A 15,244-nucleotide genomic window follows, 5' to 3' on the forward strand; every position below is an offset into this window, starting at 1 on the left:
TTAAGCAATTAAGTCAAAATAAATTAATATTTAAAAATATTTATGTAAAAATTTTCAGATTTCTATAAAGAAACATTCTGCAGTGCTGGCTTACAACTGAAAAACTACTCATGTGAGTCCACATACATTCTGCAAATTTGCTTTTAAAATGGTTAACAATGAATTTCTGAAGGAAGGAAGGAAAATGCTGTTGTAAAATTACTTTCCCTTAATCTAAAATTATTTATTGGAGGAAATTTTTAAACTGTTTCTAATTATTCTTATGAAGTTAATTTGAACTTGGATCTAACTTATCTAAAACTTGATTTATGCAAATTTGTCTACTTTTATAATGTCATACATTCAGTTTTTTCATTGGTCATATAAAATGGTCTCTAAGGGAGGAATTCATAATTTTGCAAAATAGTCTTGTTGTAAACAATCAGCCAGCCAGCTTTGTGAAAGTCTGGTATTTTTACCAGTTGTCATTTGTTTGGAGAGGTTTGTTACGTTACTTAAAGTTCTCGTTAGTCGAAGCACCATGGTTTACTGATCTTGGGCAGAGGGAATGTTGTTTCTCCCCTGTAGTTATTCATAGTTGTTCAGCTTTCACAACATGTAGATCAGCCCATGAACACACATGTTCTCATTACAGTCATAATATACACTGCAGTATGACTTCAGTGTTCAGAACTCCAGCTTGCTTCAATTTTACAGTCATGTACACCAGCCCATAGGGTATGCAGATAATCTTTCTATGTATTTTTATATAATAAAATATAAGGTAACTGTAACCATAACCTAATGATTTTGAGCTTTTCCTTTCTTACAAAACTCAGAGGAACTGATCCTCTGAGATTTGCACTTAACATATTCGAATGTCAAGTTGCTATAGTGACTGAAAAATCCAACATGGCAATTAGTATCTCACAGATTAGTCCAGGCTGTGAGATTTTTATTTTAATCACCATGATCAGTGTTGTGACAAGAATTGGCATGACTGTTGACAAAGGTACCAACTCTAAGCATAGATTGCATTCTGTTATGGAATAAATCTTATTAATTAGCATTAGCATTAGTAGAGGCATTTGATGCAAGAAAGCAAGCTTATGCAGCATCAGCCAAAAAAAAAAAAAAAAAAAAAAAAAAAACCACTTCCACTTCACCCCTCCGTTCGTTCAAAATACCTGTCCAGCTGAGCCTTAAACTTATTTAGGCTATCAACCTCCACCACAAGGGATGGAAGTCTGTTCCACCAACCAACCACCCGCTGGCTAAAGGCAAATTTCCGCACGTCTATCCTACATCTGTCTTTCCTCAATTTGAATTTATGCCCTCTCAGGTGATTATTCTGAGCTAGAGGAAGAATCCCATCAGCATTGAGCATGCTTAAACCATTCAAGGCTTTATACACCTCTATCAGATCACCTCGCTGGTGCCTAGTCTCCAGACACTGTAATTTGCAAAACTTAAGCCGTTCTTCGTAAGAGCACCCCTTTGTTCCATTCACTAATCTTGTTGCCCTTCTCTGTACTCGTTCCAGCAGCTCTACATCCTTCTTGAAATGAGGCCTCCAGACCTGTATACAGTACTCTAGGTGTGGCCTGACCATCGCCTTATACAATGGAATAATCACCTCCTTATCCCTGCTGGAAAAATTCCTGTATATCATTGACAATACTCCATGAGCTACTCTTGCAGCCCGTCTGCACTGCTCAGAGAACTTCATATCTGCCTGCACAACCACCCCCAAGTCCCTTTCATTCTCTACCACTGTCAGTGTTGTACCACAGAGTTGATACGTTGCTCTGGGGTTGCTGTTTCCCATGTGTAGTACTTTACATTTGTCAATGTTAAACTTCATTTGCCACCTCTCAGCCCATCTGCTCAACCTTTCCAGATCCTGTTGCAGCAGCATAGTGTCAGTAGTGTCCTTGACAACCCTGCCAACCTTTGTATCGTCTGCAAACTTGGACATTAATCCCGATATACCATCATCAATATCATTTATAAATACAGAAAACAATAATGGACCCAACACTGAGCCCTGAGGGACTCCACTAATAACATCAGTCCACGATGAGCAGTGTCCATTGATTACCACTCTCTGTCTTCTCCCCCTCAACCACCCCTTTATCCATAGCAGTAATTTGCCTCCAATGTCACACTGCTCCAATTTGTGTAGCAGTCTTCCATGTGCAACAATATCAAAAGCCTTTCTAAGATCCAAGTATATAATATCAAAGTTATTCCCTGCATCCAGTTCTTTTGTGACTGCATCATAGTATCCAATCAAGTTGGTCAGGCAAGACTTCCCCTTAACAAAACCATGCTGTGTCTGAGCTATAACTGAAGTCTTGTCTAAATGATCCTGCAGTGCTTCTTTAACCAGTGCCTCCATTAATTTTCCTGGAACAGAAGTTAAGCTCACAGGTCTATAATTACTTGTGTCAGCCTTTGATCCTCCTTTGTGAATTGGGGTCACATTTGCACATTTCCAGTCTATGGGTACCTCCCCTGAGTCCAAGGAAGCTCTCATAATTATGGCTAAGGGTTTGCTTACTTCCTTTGCTGCCTCCTTTAATATAACTGGATAGATCCCATCCACCCCGGGTGCCTTTCTTGTGTTTATCTTCAACAGTTTCTCCTCCACTTTACTCCCAGTTATTTCAAGATTCTGTAACTTACTGCTAGAGTTGAATACACCTCTGGCATTCCCCTCGCTGAATAACTCCTCATGTGTGAATGTCGATGCAAAATATTCATTTAGTTTGTTAGCTACCTGAGCAGGATCATCAACACTTGACCCATCAATATCAAGAGGACCAATCTGATTCATCCCTCTCCTTCTAGAGTTTACATAAGTAAAGAACTCTTTGCTGTTTTTCTTTGCATCCCTTGCCAAGGATTTCTCGTAATCTGCCTTCGCCTGCCTAACCTCCTTTGTAACTTGGTTGCATATCAACTTGTATCTATCATAGGCTTCTGTGTCATGTGTTAATTTGTAAGTATCCCATGCATTTTTCTTCTCTGCCATATGCCTCATTAGTTCATCTGACATCCATTTTGGCCTAAACCTTGAACAATATTTCTTAGTTGGTATGTAAAGCCTAGTAGCTTCCAAGATAAGTTCTTTGAATGCTTCCCATTTTGAATTTGCTGTTGGTAACATCATCAGTTGGTCCCACTGTATAGAATTTAAATACTGTCTCAGTCCATCGTAGTCGCCTTTACGGAAGCAATAACCCTTCCCTTTACCCCTAATGGTAGTTACCTCTTTGTGTAAATCCCACTTCAGCACACTGTGATCACTGCCACCTAGTGCTTCATTTATCTGCAGATTCTTAATGCATGAAGAATCACTGCTGATAATCAAATCAAGAGTATTGCTCCCTCTAGTTGCCTCCCGAACATGCTGATGTAGAAAAATCATCCAATAAATCCACAAAAGCCCTGCTAGTGTGTGAGTATCCAGCCCCCAAATTCCAGTCAATATCTGGGAAATTAAAATCTCCCATTATAAGACACTCTGATTTACTGGCCCATTCTATTTCCCTGTACAGTTCCTTATTATACTCATCAGAGTCATTAGGCCTATAGCACACTCCTACTCTCAATTTTGATCTCCCAATGTTTATGTCACAGCAAACTGACTCCACACTGCACTGTCCAGCGATGTCGACTGGCTTCACTTCCTTGGTTTTTATGTGTTTCTTAACTAATAGCATAACACCTCCCCCCTTCCTATCCTGTCTATCCTTTCTGTAGACGTTGTACTCCCCAAATTGCAGTTCCGCATCCCTTATATCTGTGTGACACCACGTCTCTGATATCCCAACAATATCTGCCTTCGATGTTTTGAGCAATACCTCAAATTCATCAAATTTATTTACTAAACTCCTAGCATTGGTGTACACGCAAGTATACCTGCACCTGTTTCTATTCTTAGCTACCCTAACACAACCCATGTGTTTACTTGTACCACAATGGCTCCCAGCAGTCTCTGAAATACCATGCATCTTGTTTTTCAGGCTTCTGCTCATTCTAATAGAAGCAGTGCAAGAATCTCTTTCACCTCTGCCAGTGGCTACTGTCAATCTATTGGTCTTTGTCTCCCCCCAAGCTAGCAGTTTTCCGACCCACCTAACACTGCCTCGATAGCATCAGCAAATATTCTTGCACCCTTTCTATTTAAGTGTATCCCATCCCTGTAGAAGCAATCTCTCCTGTTAACAAGTACAGTCCAGGCTGAAAAAAATTCTACCCCTTGAGCCTTGCACAATCTTTCCAGGGCCGAATTGATCGACAAGGCTTTCATCATATACTCCCTCCTATCGTGTCTGGGCAGAATTGCAGACACTTTCAAATTCAACCCTAATTCTCGGCTTTTGTTCAACAGTGACCTGTACTTGTTAAGTAATTCTGCCGGTCTCCTACTCTTAATATTATTAGTGCCAACGTGTACAACTATATCACCTTTTGTGCCCTTAAAAGATGATATTCGCTCTACAACGTCATCAACCTTTGCCCCTGGCAGACATACCCTGGTCCTGTTCCACCTATCTTTTTTACAAAGCATGTTCCCCGTTTCCCTGACAATAGAGTCACCAACAACTACTAGTTCCTTCGGGACCAGCGCATTCTGCCTTGGGGATTGTCTCTGTGTCACGCGATGCCCAAGTGCAAGCTCTGGCGTTGATGTGGGCAGCTGAGAGCTTGATGGGCCCCTCAATTTAGTTTCTTCGAGGGCATCCACCCTGTCCTTCAAGCTCTCATATAGGCCCAAAAGAACGCCGAGTTGTTGCCTGATATCGATACACTCCTTGCATCGCGCACACACAAAGACATCCCCCTTGGCAGTATCATGTCCCGTACCCGATTGCTCTGCAAACATCAAGCAAACAGTGCATTTTATAAGGCTGTGTGTCAGAGGACAACTGCCCCCCTCAGTTCTGCTCTGAGCCACAGCACTTCCATTAGCTTGAGCCTTTTGCTTTGCTGCTCTGGTCTGAGTCATGATTCTATTAATTTATTAATTAATTATGTTATGTTATTAATTATATTACGTTTGTAATCTAAGTCGTTATATGTATTTATTTAAACGTACAATTTAACTGCTAACGAAGTTCAACTAACGCTATCTAGTACGGTATATAACCTACGGTATATCTAGTACGGTATCACAATGGCGGGAAAGTTAATAACGGTAGCGGTAGTTACGAACACGTGGAAACCCTTACCGATACTTTTACAAGGCCGAGTAAAGAATAAATACACCAAATTAATCAAAAAATCACAAAATAATGTTATACTACTAAATTTAAATCAAAAGTTTTAGACAAATAATAATTTCAAATCAATAAATAAGAAAAATCCACTTAGCGGCTTGGAACACGACCGTCACTAGTAGCCTCGTCAACAGAATTGAAGGAATATGATGGAGAATAACATTCCACCTAATCATATTAATGTTTTGTTAGGATAGCAAAAAAAAAAAAAAAAAAAAAAAACTAAGCTACCTTAAGAGCATTTTGTAATAAACATTTTTCCTTGGGCTTTATAAATATGTATATTCTTCTTCCAATTGGCATTTGTAAAAGTTCAACTGCTACTTTACTGCTTTTAAATATATCATATTCAAAATAAATATTTCTACTGTGAACTGCAAAAAATAAAAATACGGAAATATTTGTGGATCATTTTAAATACCCTTGTAAGATTGTTTAAACTCTAGAGCAATCATCAAGGACTACTGCAAAAGGATTAATCTGTGTAAAAGGTTGAAATGATGTTGAACTGCTAAGATGAATTTATGTGGAGAAAGAATATCAGTTTCATTCTTGGTTTTAAAATTTATTTTGTTTGGTATGTACATTGTCTCTCTTCCAATCTCATTGATGTCCCTTTCCACTTGCAATCTACTACACTCCACTTAACTTTTATTGACAACATCTTGTATGTCAGTTTTTTTCAACCAACACTCATGTCATTGTCATAATTATTCATTCTGTTTATTTTTGCTTTAAAGATGGTACTTTTGCATGTGTTCCCTCTGATATTCCTTGCCAGAGACTTACTAATCTCGAAATGCCTCTTTAGTATTACAGTAGAATCTTTTGTACAAAATTCAAGGAACCCAAATTTTCATGTTTTGTGGCAACAAGGTCAGCCAAATAATAAAAGCCACATCTAACAATAATAAGAATAATACGTTTTCCTTAGATTTTTGTTTTATTTATAAGATAAACTAAGAGAAAAGAAAGAAACAACATATTTGAAATACAGTAAAGTGTCGAAAATCTGAAGGCCAACAATTTGAAACGGCAGTAATCTGAATGAGCCAGCATTTATTATTTTATTTATGCTGGTGCCATAAAATAATTACAGTAAGTGCCAGTTATTATGATTACATTTGAGAATTTAATTTTGATTATATTAAATGGCAATTCTAATAAGTGAAAATCCGGAAGAATATTATCCACAGGCTATAAAAATGAAGATAGAAAGCACAAATTTACACTTTTATCATACCAATTAACAAAATTAAATGATACTTGAAAATCGACAAACATACTGAATACTAGCTAACTCAACTATTCTTGCTGAAAAGAGTGAGAGATCTGCAGCAAAGAAACGAAGTTCAAAAATGGTGCAGCAAAAAATAAGTAATTATTTTCGTTAACAAAAATAATTACTTATTTTTTTGTTTATTTTGCGGCTGTGGTCCATTTGTTTTGTTACCTATGAATAAAAATATGTAAGTACAACTTAGTGTTTTTATTTCTGAACTTACTAAACCTTTTTTTTTTTTGGTCTCCAGAACAGTATTTTTGATAAGTTTGAAAATCCAAACAGATCAGAAGTCCAAACTACCCCTGGCCCCAATTAGTTCGAATTATCAATGCTCTACTGTAAATATATAGTACATATGTAATCACAAAGTAGTAAAAGAGTTACAGTTTTAATATTAAAGAAACATCCAAACTAATTAACTCTAATCAGTCTAATTTCAAGAATGAATCTAATTTCGTTTGCACAGTTTCTGTCTGTGTGCATTGCATTCTTAACTACTGCAGACATTATCAAATGCAATAGTTGTTTCTTTATCAAATGCTACAAGCCAGCACATTCTCGATGTTAAATGCATCTACATAAACTACCTGCATCACTGGTAACAAAAACTTCATTGTTTTGCTTGCAGAAAAAAATGAAGGTTTGCTGCTAATCAGCAGGTCTTCTGGTTTTGGCATTGCTGTAATAGCAACTTCACCTGAACAAACCCCTTAAATTTACCAACAAAATCCATATTTTCCTTCAGAGTTTCTTCAACATTGTTTTCATTCATTCATTTTCTGGATAATGTTTTTTGATGTTGATTTCTGAAACAATTCATCAGTTGATTATAATACTTGATGCAATACTGCCTCAAGCAGTAGCAGTATTTCCAATAGCATCTAAGACATATCTTTTTGGCTGCAGATTTTTCCATCCTGTGTTGTGGATCAAGTACCTTTTCAGGCAGGCTCTATATGCTCTGTTGAGGTTATAAATTATTTTATAATTTGTCTTTCTCAGGATATACAGGATGAGAAGATAAGTCTTTCTCATCCTGTATATCTTTTAATTCATTTCTCTCCCCCACTCCAAAGAGTACTCCTTGATTTCCACTCTCCAACTGTAATACTTTGAATTTGGCAGCATAAAACCATGTTTTGGCTGTACTTGCAGTGTGTATCATGTTAATCAGAATTACAAAAACATTTATGAGAGATTTCCATATTCAGATGTACTAGAAGTCACTAAAAGTAACTCTAATATGGCTACATAGAGCTGTATTGTAAGATATGTAGAGAAGTGTGCATTGACTTTTTTTGTTTTTATTTAAGTCTTTATGATTACAGCAGAACCTTACTTTAATGGACTATGGGAGCAAAGCTGTTCTCTAATACCAAACATCCTTTAAACTTGAATGAAATGTATATGGTCACTGAAGTTGCTTTAATGTAATGACCCTCTAATATGTGTAATGTGTAATGTTCTATGAAATAAAACAGATGAATTGTAATATTTTACTGCACTTGCTCTGTGGTGTGCACGAGCTTTGAATTTGCACTACTCTGACTAAAGCTTATTCAGTATGAAGTGCTGTTTGGAGTACTATCCTTGATGGGGTTTTAGCTGCTTCCCACTGCTACATTATATGCTCAGTAGGCTGATTGGCAGTCCTGGTGAGGAAAATCCTGGTTCTGTGGCACCTATAAATCTGAACCTTGCGAAGGGCATAGACTTCAAGAAGCATCCACATCCATCCAGAAAATTTCACATCCTCTCCAAATAGTCGTAATAATGCTGCAATTTCTCAGTCTGAAGACAAACCAGTAAAGTTTATGACCGTATTCGAGGACTCTGTGACCTTTGGCTTGAAGGTAGTTTTCTCTACTTCTTTCCTATTCCTCTTATTTGCTATGTCCTGTTTTTTAACAATACCATTAAACACATGTGATCTTTTCCCAGAATCTGATATGCAGGATCCTCCTCATCAGCTTCCAACCACTCAGTGATGCTGTCTTTACTTGGACCAGATTTACCTGCCTCTTTCAATCTTCTGATAGTTCCTGATCTCAAATCTCTTAAGTCAAAATCCACATCTATCCCATAGAGGATTTTTTCCATTCATTTGAAAGGGTGCAGATTTTCATCTCTTTCCAAGAGGCTGTGAATGTTTGCAGAGTCCTTTACTCTCTGGTATTCTTCACTTTGTCCTTCTTGTCTTTCAAAATCACCATTTTTTTCATCAAGGAACTCCCCTCCCAAAGAACCTTCTGGATTTATCACCTTGATAAATCCAGAAGTCAGTCAGTCCTCATGTAACATGTGTTTACACTACACGAATTCGATCATACACGATTTATAAATAGGGGAAACGATATTGTGTATAACACGAACCGAATTCGCTTATGCAGGATTCGCCTTTGTGTTTACAAGAAATGGCAGTCGAACGCAGAATCACCCCAACTTAACGCAACACAATTGGAATGAAGAGAAGATTCTGAAAACGTATTTATGTTTTTTTTTTTATATCAGTGAAGGGGAAACACATTTCACCATAATAACGTAAAAATCAACACAATTCCAGCTATCGATATAATCGCAAATGCAATTAGTTGGAGTTTACTACCAGTTTATAACAGATTCCACTAGTAGAAACGAAACTGGAAATTGTTTTTATTGTTTTATGGTAGTAACCCCCAGAAATGTGGGGTGTTAATAGTGTATCTCGGCCTTTACAGTGTTGTTTATTCAGTTGCTATACGCGCGCAGCTTTGTTTATGTGTATGAAGCGTGCCTCCTCGTTTTGTAATTGCGCTTTATTCCCTAAAAATTAATATAATACTTAAAAGGTGTGAAAAGGAAACGTCCTGGCGAAGACACTGCAGATTCAGAGAGAGAAAAAAAAAAAGCAATATCGATAAACAGAGGCGGACTGGATCAAAAATTCTTACCCGGGAAAATTTATAGTGGGCTCGTACTACGGTTTATGGCCAAAATCACACCGGCCTGCGGCCCACAGGGATTTCCTGGGTAAGGCATATGGCCAGTCCGCCTCTGTCGATAGAGAAAAAAATATGAAATTGTGAAACGCTTTGAGCGAAATGAAAGACAATGTGATATTGCACGTGCTACAGACCTAAATGAGGCAACGCCGAGAATTACAAAGAATGCGGAGAAAATAAAAACAACTTTCATAGTGGGAACAACTCAAAGTGTAATTAAAATCCATTAGATTAAGAAACAAAAAATTGGAAGAGATGGAACGGCTGTCATCTGTTTGGATAGAAAACCAAACAAAAAACAAGTTTGCTTACGATAGAAGCAAAAGCATTAGCAATATTTTATTACGTAATAGTTGTAATAAAATACGTAAGCATTTTATTACGACTTACGTATTATACTTACGTATTATAAAATACAAAAGTATTTTATTACGACTATTTTATTTAATATAATAAATTTTTCACAAATAAAATACGTATTTTATTCCTAAAAAATACTTTTTTAGTATTAAAAATACTAAAAATACTTTTATTATAATATAATAAATAATAAAAAATATTTATTTTTTATTATTTATTATATTATAATTAAAAAATATTGTATTTTTTATTACGTATTTTATAACAATTAAAATTACCCGATTATTTATTGTGTTTGGTAATGTTTTGGTTCCAAATGTGTGTTCAATCTTGGGTGGTCGGCACCTAACCCCACTTTTCCCATAGGGCCTGTTGTTTATATTGCACGATTTTGCATTGCACGAGGGTTTCTAGGAACACAACTATCGTGCTATACGAGGACAGACTGTATTTAATTTACTGTTTATTTTATTTAAATTTTTTTCAGATAATCTACCCTACCCTACAAGAGATGACTTCAGTAGAAAAGAAAGTGAACTGTGTCCCTGACTAGCAGAACTTAATTATTTATTCTTCTTATTATTTAATTAATCATTATTTATTATTTATTAAATTATTATTTATTCAGTAAATTTGTATTAGCAGTTAGCAGAAATTTATCTTAAGCAAAGGAAGCACCATACAGGAATTCTATTTCAAACTGGTTGAAGAAGTTTAAAGAGACTTGGTTCTGTTAATGATAAGTTGCGAACTGGAATGCCTGCCTTAAATAAGAAGACTGTAACATCTATTGAGGAAGCTTTTCAGCAAAGCTCACAAAAATCACTATGACAGGCATCTCTGGAACTCTGTGTTCTTAAAGCAGCGGTGCACAAAATTCTTAGAGTGAAATTGCACCAGTGATCTTACAAGATTCAAGTACATCAGGTGTTGTTGGAAGAGGACTACCACATAAGATTAGCTTTTTGGTGTGGATTTAACGAAAATGTTGAAAACAGCATCTTATCTCTTTATAGTGTAATGCTTAATGATGAGGCACTGTTTAACATTTGTAGCAAGGTTGATTGCCATAACTGGGGGAGAGAAACTACAAGAAATCCAGGGACACAAAAATGATTCTTCTGAAGTTAAGTGTTTTGTGTAACAAGGATATTCCATGGGAAACACACATAATTGGTCCTTTAGTTTTTTGAAGAAACAGTGGTTAATGGTGATAGTATTCTTGCATTGCTACAGGATTTTTTTTTATTCCTGACTAAGACAATTAAGAATTCAAGCCAATATGGTTTTTCAGAAAGTTGGAGCACTTTGTCACTTCACTTGGAATGTTTGACAATTTTCAAACTGTTGAACATTCCAAGCTCTGCTGATCTTATTTATTATTTATTTTTTTTTGTTAGTTGTTGGTGCATCGGCTTCTGTGACCATAATGCACCTCCCAAAGTGTTTGCATTTACTCTGATCCAAGCCCGAGGCGGGATTCGAGCCTGTGACCATTGGGTTGCCAGGTCTGCTGATCTGAGTGCTAAACAGATAAATCAGTGGAGGTGAGCCCATTGCTTGGCCAGCTCACTCACCCAATTTGTCCATTTTGGAATTTTTTTCTGTGGAAGCATGTTAAAAGTGTAGTTTACTCCTCAAAACTTTGCTCTTTGAGTGGTCTTCGCACCAGGATCACAAATGCAAATAAAGCTGTAACTGAAATGCAGCTGGAGACAGTATTTACGAAATTGCAAAAATTGCCCTAGATTTTGTGTTCAGTAATGATGGAAGTTATGTTGAATCTTATGATTATGTATCTTAAAAAATAGAGTAAATTACCTTTCCAATGCATTTTACAGATTGTTTTTATCTCAGATAGAAACTATTTGGCCTAATTGCGCTGTACATATTATGTCTGTAAATTGCATGCTTTCTGCAGTCGATTTCTGTGATTATTGTGGTCGAGTCACAATAGGAGGTAGCTTTATATGTTGAAAGCCTTGTGGATTGAATCAAGATTTGAGGGAATTTGCAAAGCTGTAAGGGGAAAATTTTATCAGTGTGGCCCTCATTTGTAGATAGAAGGAATCTATTTTGTAGAGATGGTATTCATTTGAACAAAGATGATGCAAGATTATTGCAGTTTAATGTGCATAAGGTCTTCAGGGACACCATGAATAGAGAAATATAAATGCAGAGTTTGAAGTACAGTATATTATGGAAGACTACTTCCCCTCACCAATCTTGTTACTAATAGTAATGGAAGCATGTAATGCAAGAAAGCAAGCATATGAGCTTATGTAACATCTACCAAAAAAAAATTTTCACACAACCATTCCCTCTAAAAGTTTGCCCAGTTCCTCCTTGAATTTATTTAAGCTATCAACTTCCACAATGACAGATGGAAGTTTGTTCCAGCAATTAACCACACGCTGGCTAATGGCAAATTTCTGCACATCTGTTCTACAACTGGCTTTCCTCAATTTGAAATTATGCCACCTTATGTTCGTAATCTGTGCAAGTGGAAGAATCCCATCAGAATTCAACGTGCTCAACCCATTCAAGGCCTTATACACCTTAATCAGATCACCTTGCAGGTGCCTAGTCTCCAGCCGCAGCAATTTGCAGAATTTAAGCATCTCTCTTGGTAAGAGGATGCCTTCATTCCCCTCACCAATCTTATTGCCCTTCTCTGTACATGCTCAAGCAAATCTACATCCTTCCTAAAATGAGCCATCCAGACCTGTATGCAGTACTCAAGTCGTGATCTGACTATTTCCTTATACAAAGGGATAAACACCTCCTTTTCCCTGCTAGCAAAATTCCTGCTTATCGTCGATAAAACCTCATGACCTGCTGTTGCAGCCTCTCTGCATTGCTCAGAAAACTTCATATCTGACTGCACAATTACTCCCAGGTCTTTTTCATTTTCTACCACCCTAAGTGTAGTACCACACAGTTGGTACGTTCCTCTGGCGTTACTTCTACCCATATGCAGTACTTTACATTTCTCATTTGTCAATGCAAAGTACTGCATATGGGTAGTACTTTGCATTTGTCAATGTTAAACTTTAGTTTCATTTCTCAGCCTATCTGCCTAAATTTTCTACATCCTGTTGCAGTAGCACACTGCCATTACTGTCATTAACAACCCTGCCAACCTTTGTATCATCTGCAAACTTTTACACTAAGCTTTATATACCTTCATCAATATCAATGATAAATATACAAAACAACAGTATACCCAACACCGAACCCTGTGGGACTCCACTAATAACATTAGTCCATGAAGAACAGTGCCCATTGATTACCACCCTCTGTCTTCTCCCACTCAATCACCCTTTTATCCATTGTAGCAGCTTACCCTGAATACTATTGTGCACCAATTTGTAAGTAGTCTTCCATGCGCAACAGTGTCAAAAGCTTTCCTGAAATCCAAGTATATGATATCAAAATTATTTTTTGCATCCAGTTCCTTTGTAACCACATTATAGTGTCCAATAAAATTTGTCAGACAAGACTTTCCCTTAACAAATCCATGATGTGTCTGAATTATTGCTGCAGTCTTGTCTAGATGATCCTGCAATGCATTTTTACCCAGTGACTCCATTATTTTACCCAGAACAGAAGTTAAAATAACTGGTCTGTAATTACTCGTGTCACCCTTCGATCTCCCTTTGTGAACTGGGGATACATTTGTACATCTCTAGTCCGTGGGGACTTCCCATGAGTCCAAGGATGCTCTCATAATTATGGCTAAGGGTTTGCTTAGTTGCTTTGCCGCCTCCTTTAATATAACTGGATAGATCCCATCCACCCCAGGTGCCTTCCTTATGTTTAACTTCAACAATTTCTCCTCTCTGTGCGCTCGGTTATTGGCATTTTCCTTCCTTAATAACTTCTTATGTGTGAATGTAGATCAAAAATACTCATTCAGTTTATTTGCTATCTGAACTGGATCATCAACAATCTAACCATAGATATCAAGTGGACCAATCTGATTCATCCTCTTCCTTATAGAGTTTATATAAGTAAAGAAATCCTTGCTTTTTTTTTTTTTTTTTTTTTATGTGCAGAGGAAGCAATATTTGTGAAGTGCTTATGTCGAAAGTGATTAGAAGTCAGGGTAATCCCTAATAGAGATAGATGACCTTGACAAAAAATATAAATGTCATCAGAGATAAGCATAGGAACTGTAGACTAATTTTTTGGGGATATAAAACAAGACAGAACTTAAGGATTGAATTTAACTAAGTTATCTTTGCCTCAATGGAGAATTACCTGGAGATCAGCATTTAAGGGTTTGGTGGTGGTGGATATGTGAATAGTTGAAGCTGTTTGTGTAGGGTTGTGTTTCTGAAACTCTAAGGTTGAATTCAACATGCTGTTATCAGCAAAACTATTGATAGAATTTCCAGTAGTGATAGAAGGTCATTAATATATAAGAGGAAAAGAGTGGGAGAAAGAACTGAACCTTGGGAAACACCAGCATTACTGGAGAAGTTAGTAACTCTGAGTGAACAGCAAGAGAACCTTTAAAATGTCAAGACCAACTGCTTGATTTTCACCAAACGTTTCCATTGAATTTGTCCGTAGATGGGTGATATACTGGAGCTTCCTTGGCATCAAATTCTTCTGACATCCTTTTGACACAAAACCATAGTATGCATTGAGTGGAATATACTGGGAATGGTATCCGGTGGGTATTGGTTTATCAAGATCACCAATACAAGAGTTAGAAGAAAAATAGGATGGTATTAAGTCAGCTTTAGCTGAAGAGGCAATAAAACCATCAGGATTTAGCAGGGGGTGGGAGTATAGATGGGAAAGAGTTGTAATCAATAACTTTGGCAAGAAACCCGAATGCTCGGCCATCATTCGGGCAAGTAGCAAGTTTTCTACCCTTAGCTTGTTCAAAATCTAGTTTGTGCAGAGTAATAATTGCTTTACAATTATTTTAGCTTTAGTGTAGGCAGAGGGTGAACCTGGGCGTTTGGATGTGTGCCAGTTGTGTTATGCAACATTCTTACTTGAACAGCCTTTGCACATTTATTGGCAAACCAAGGTTTAGATAAAGGGTGACATTTTATAATGGAGTGTGGAATAAAGGATTTCATCCCTATAAGAATAACTTCACTGACACTATCTCAGTAGACATTTACATCTTGTTATACCAAATAATACAAGGCTGAGAAGGCTATGAGTGAGAGGCTTCATTGGAGAAGAGACCATCACCAAATTGTCATTTTGTCTGTCTACAGGACCACTTGGCGCCTCCGTAGCCAGGTGGGCAGGAGCAGCAGTGCGTATCACACGCTTCTTGATTAGACCGGGGTTCGAGCCCATGGTGACCACCAAATACGGAGGAT

The 15,244-nt window shown here is 37.1% G+C and overlaps 1 protein-coding gene across 3 annotated transcripts in view; it reads left to right on the plus strand.

The window, feature by feature from the left end:
- Positions 1–15,244, plus strand: part of Scm (Polycomb protein Scm) — a 427,976-nt gene that overhangs the window by 66,636 nt on the left and 346,096 nt on the right. For 2 of the 3 annotated variants that reach the window (XM_090370651.1, XM_090370652.1), the window contains one exon: positions 59–112. The exons of the other annotated variant lie outside the window; for it this stretch is intronic. In XM_090370651.1, the coding sequence (XP_090226777.1) occupies positions 59–112 (54 nt within the window). The remainder of the gene's footprint in view (positions 1–58; positions 113–15,244) is intronic. 3 annotated transcript variants of the gene reach the window in all.

The sequence above is a fragment of the Mastigoproctus giganteus genome, chromosome 3 (assembly GCF_048544385.1).
Source record: "Mastigoproctus giganteus isolate SK-2022 chromosome 3, ASM4854438v1, whole genome shotgun sequence".
Lineage (NCBI taxonomy): Eukaryota > Metazoa > Arthropoda > Arachnida > Uropygi > Thelyphonidae > Mastigoproctus > Mastigoproctus giganteus.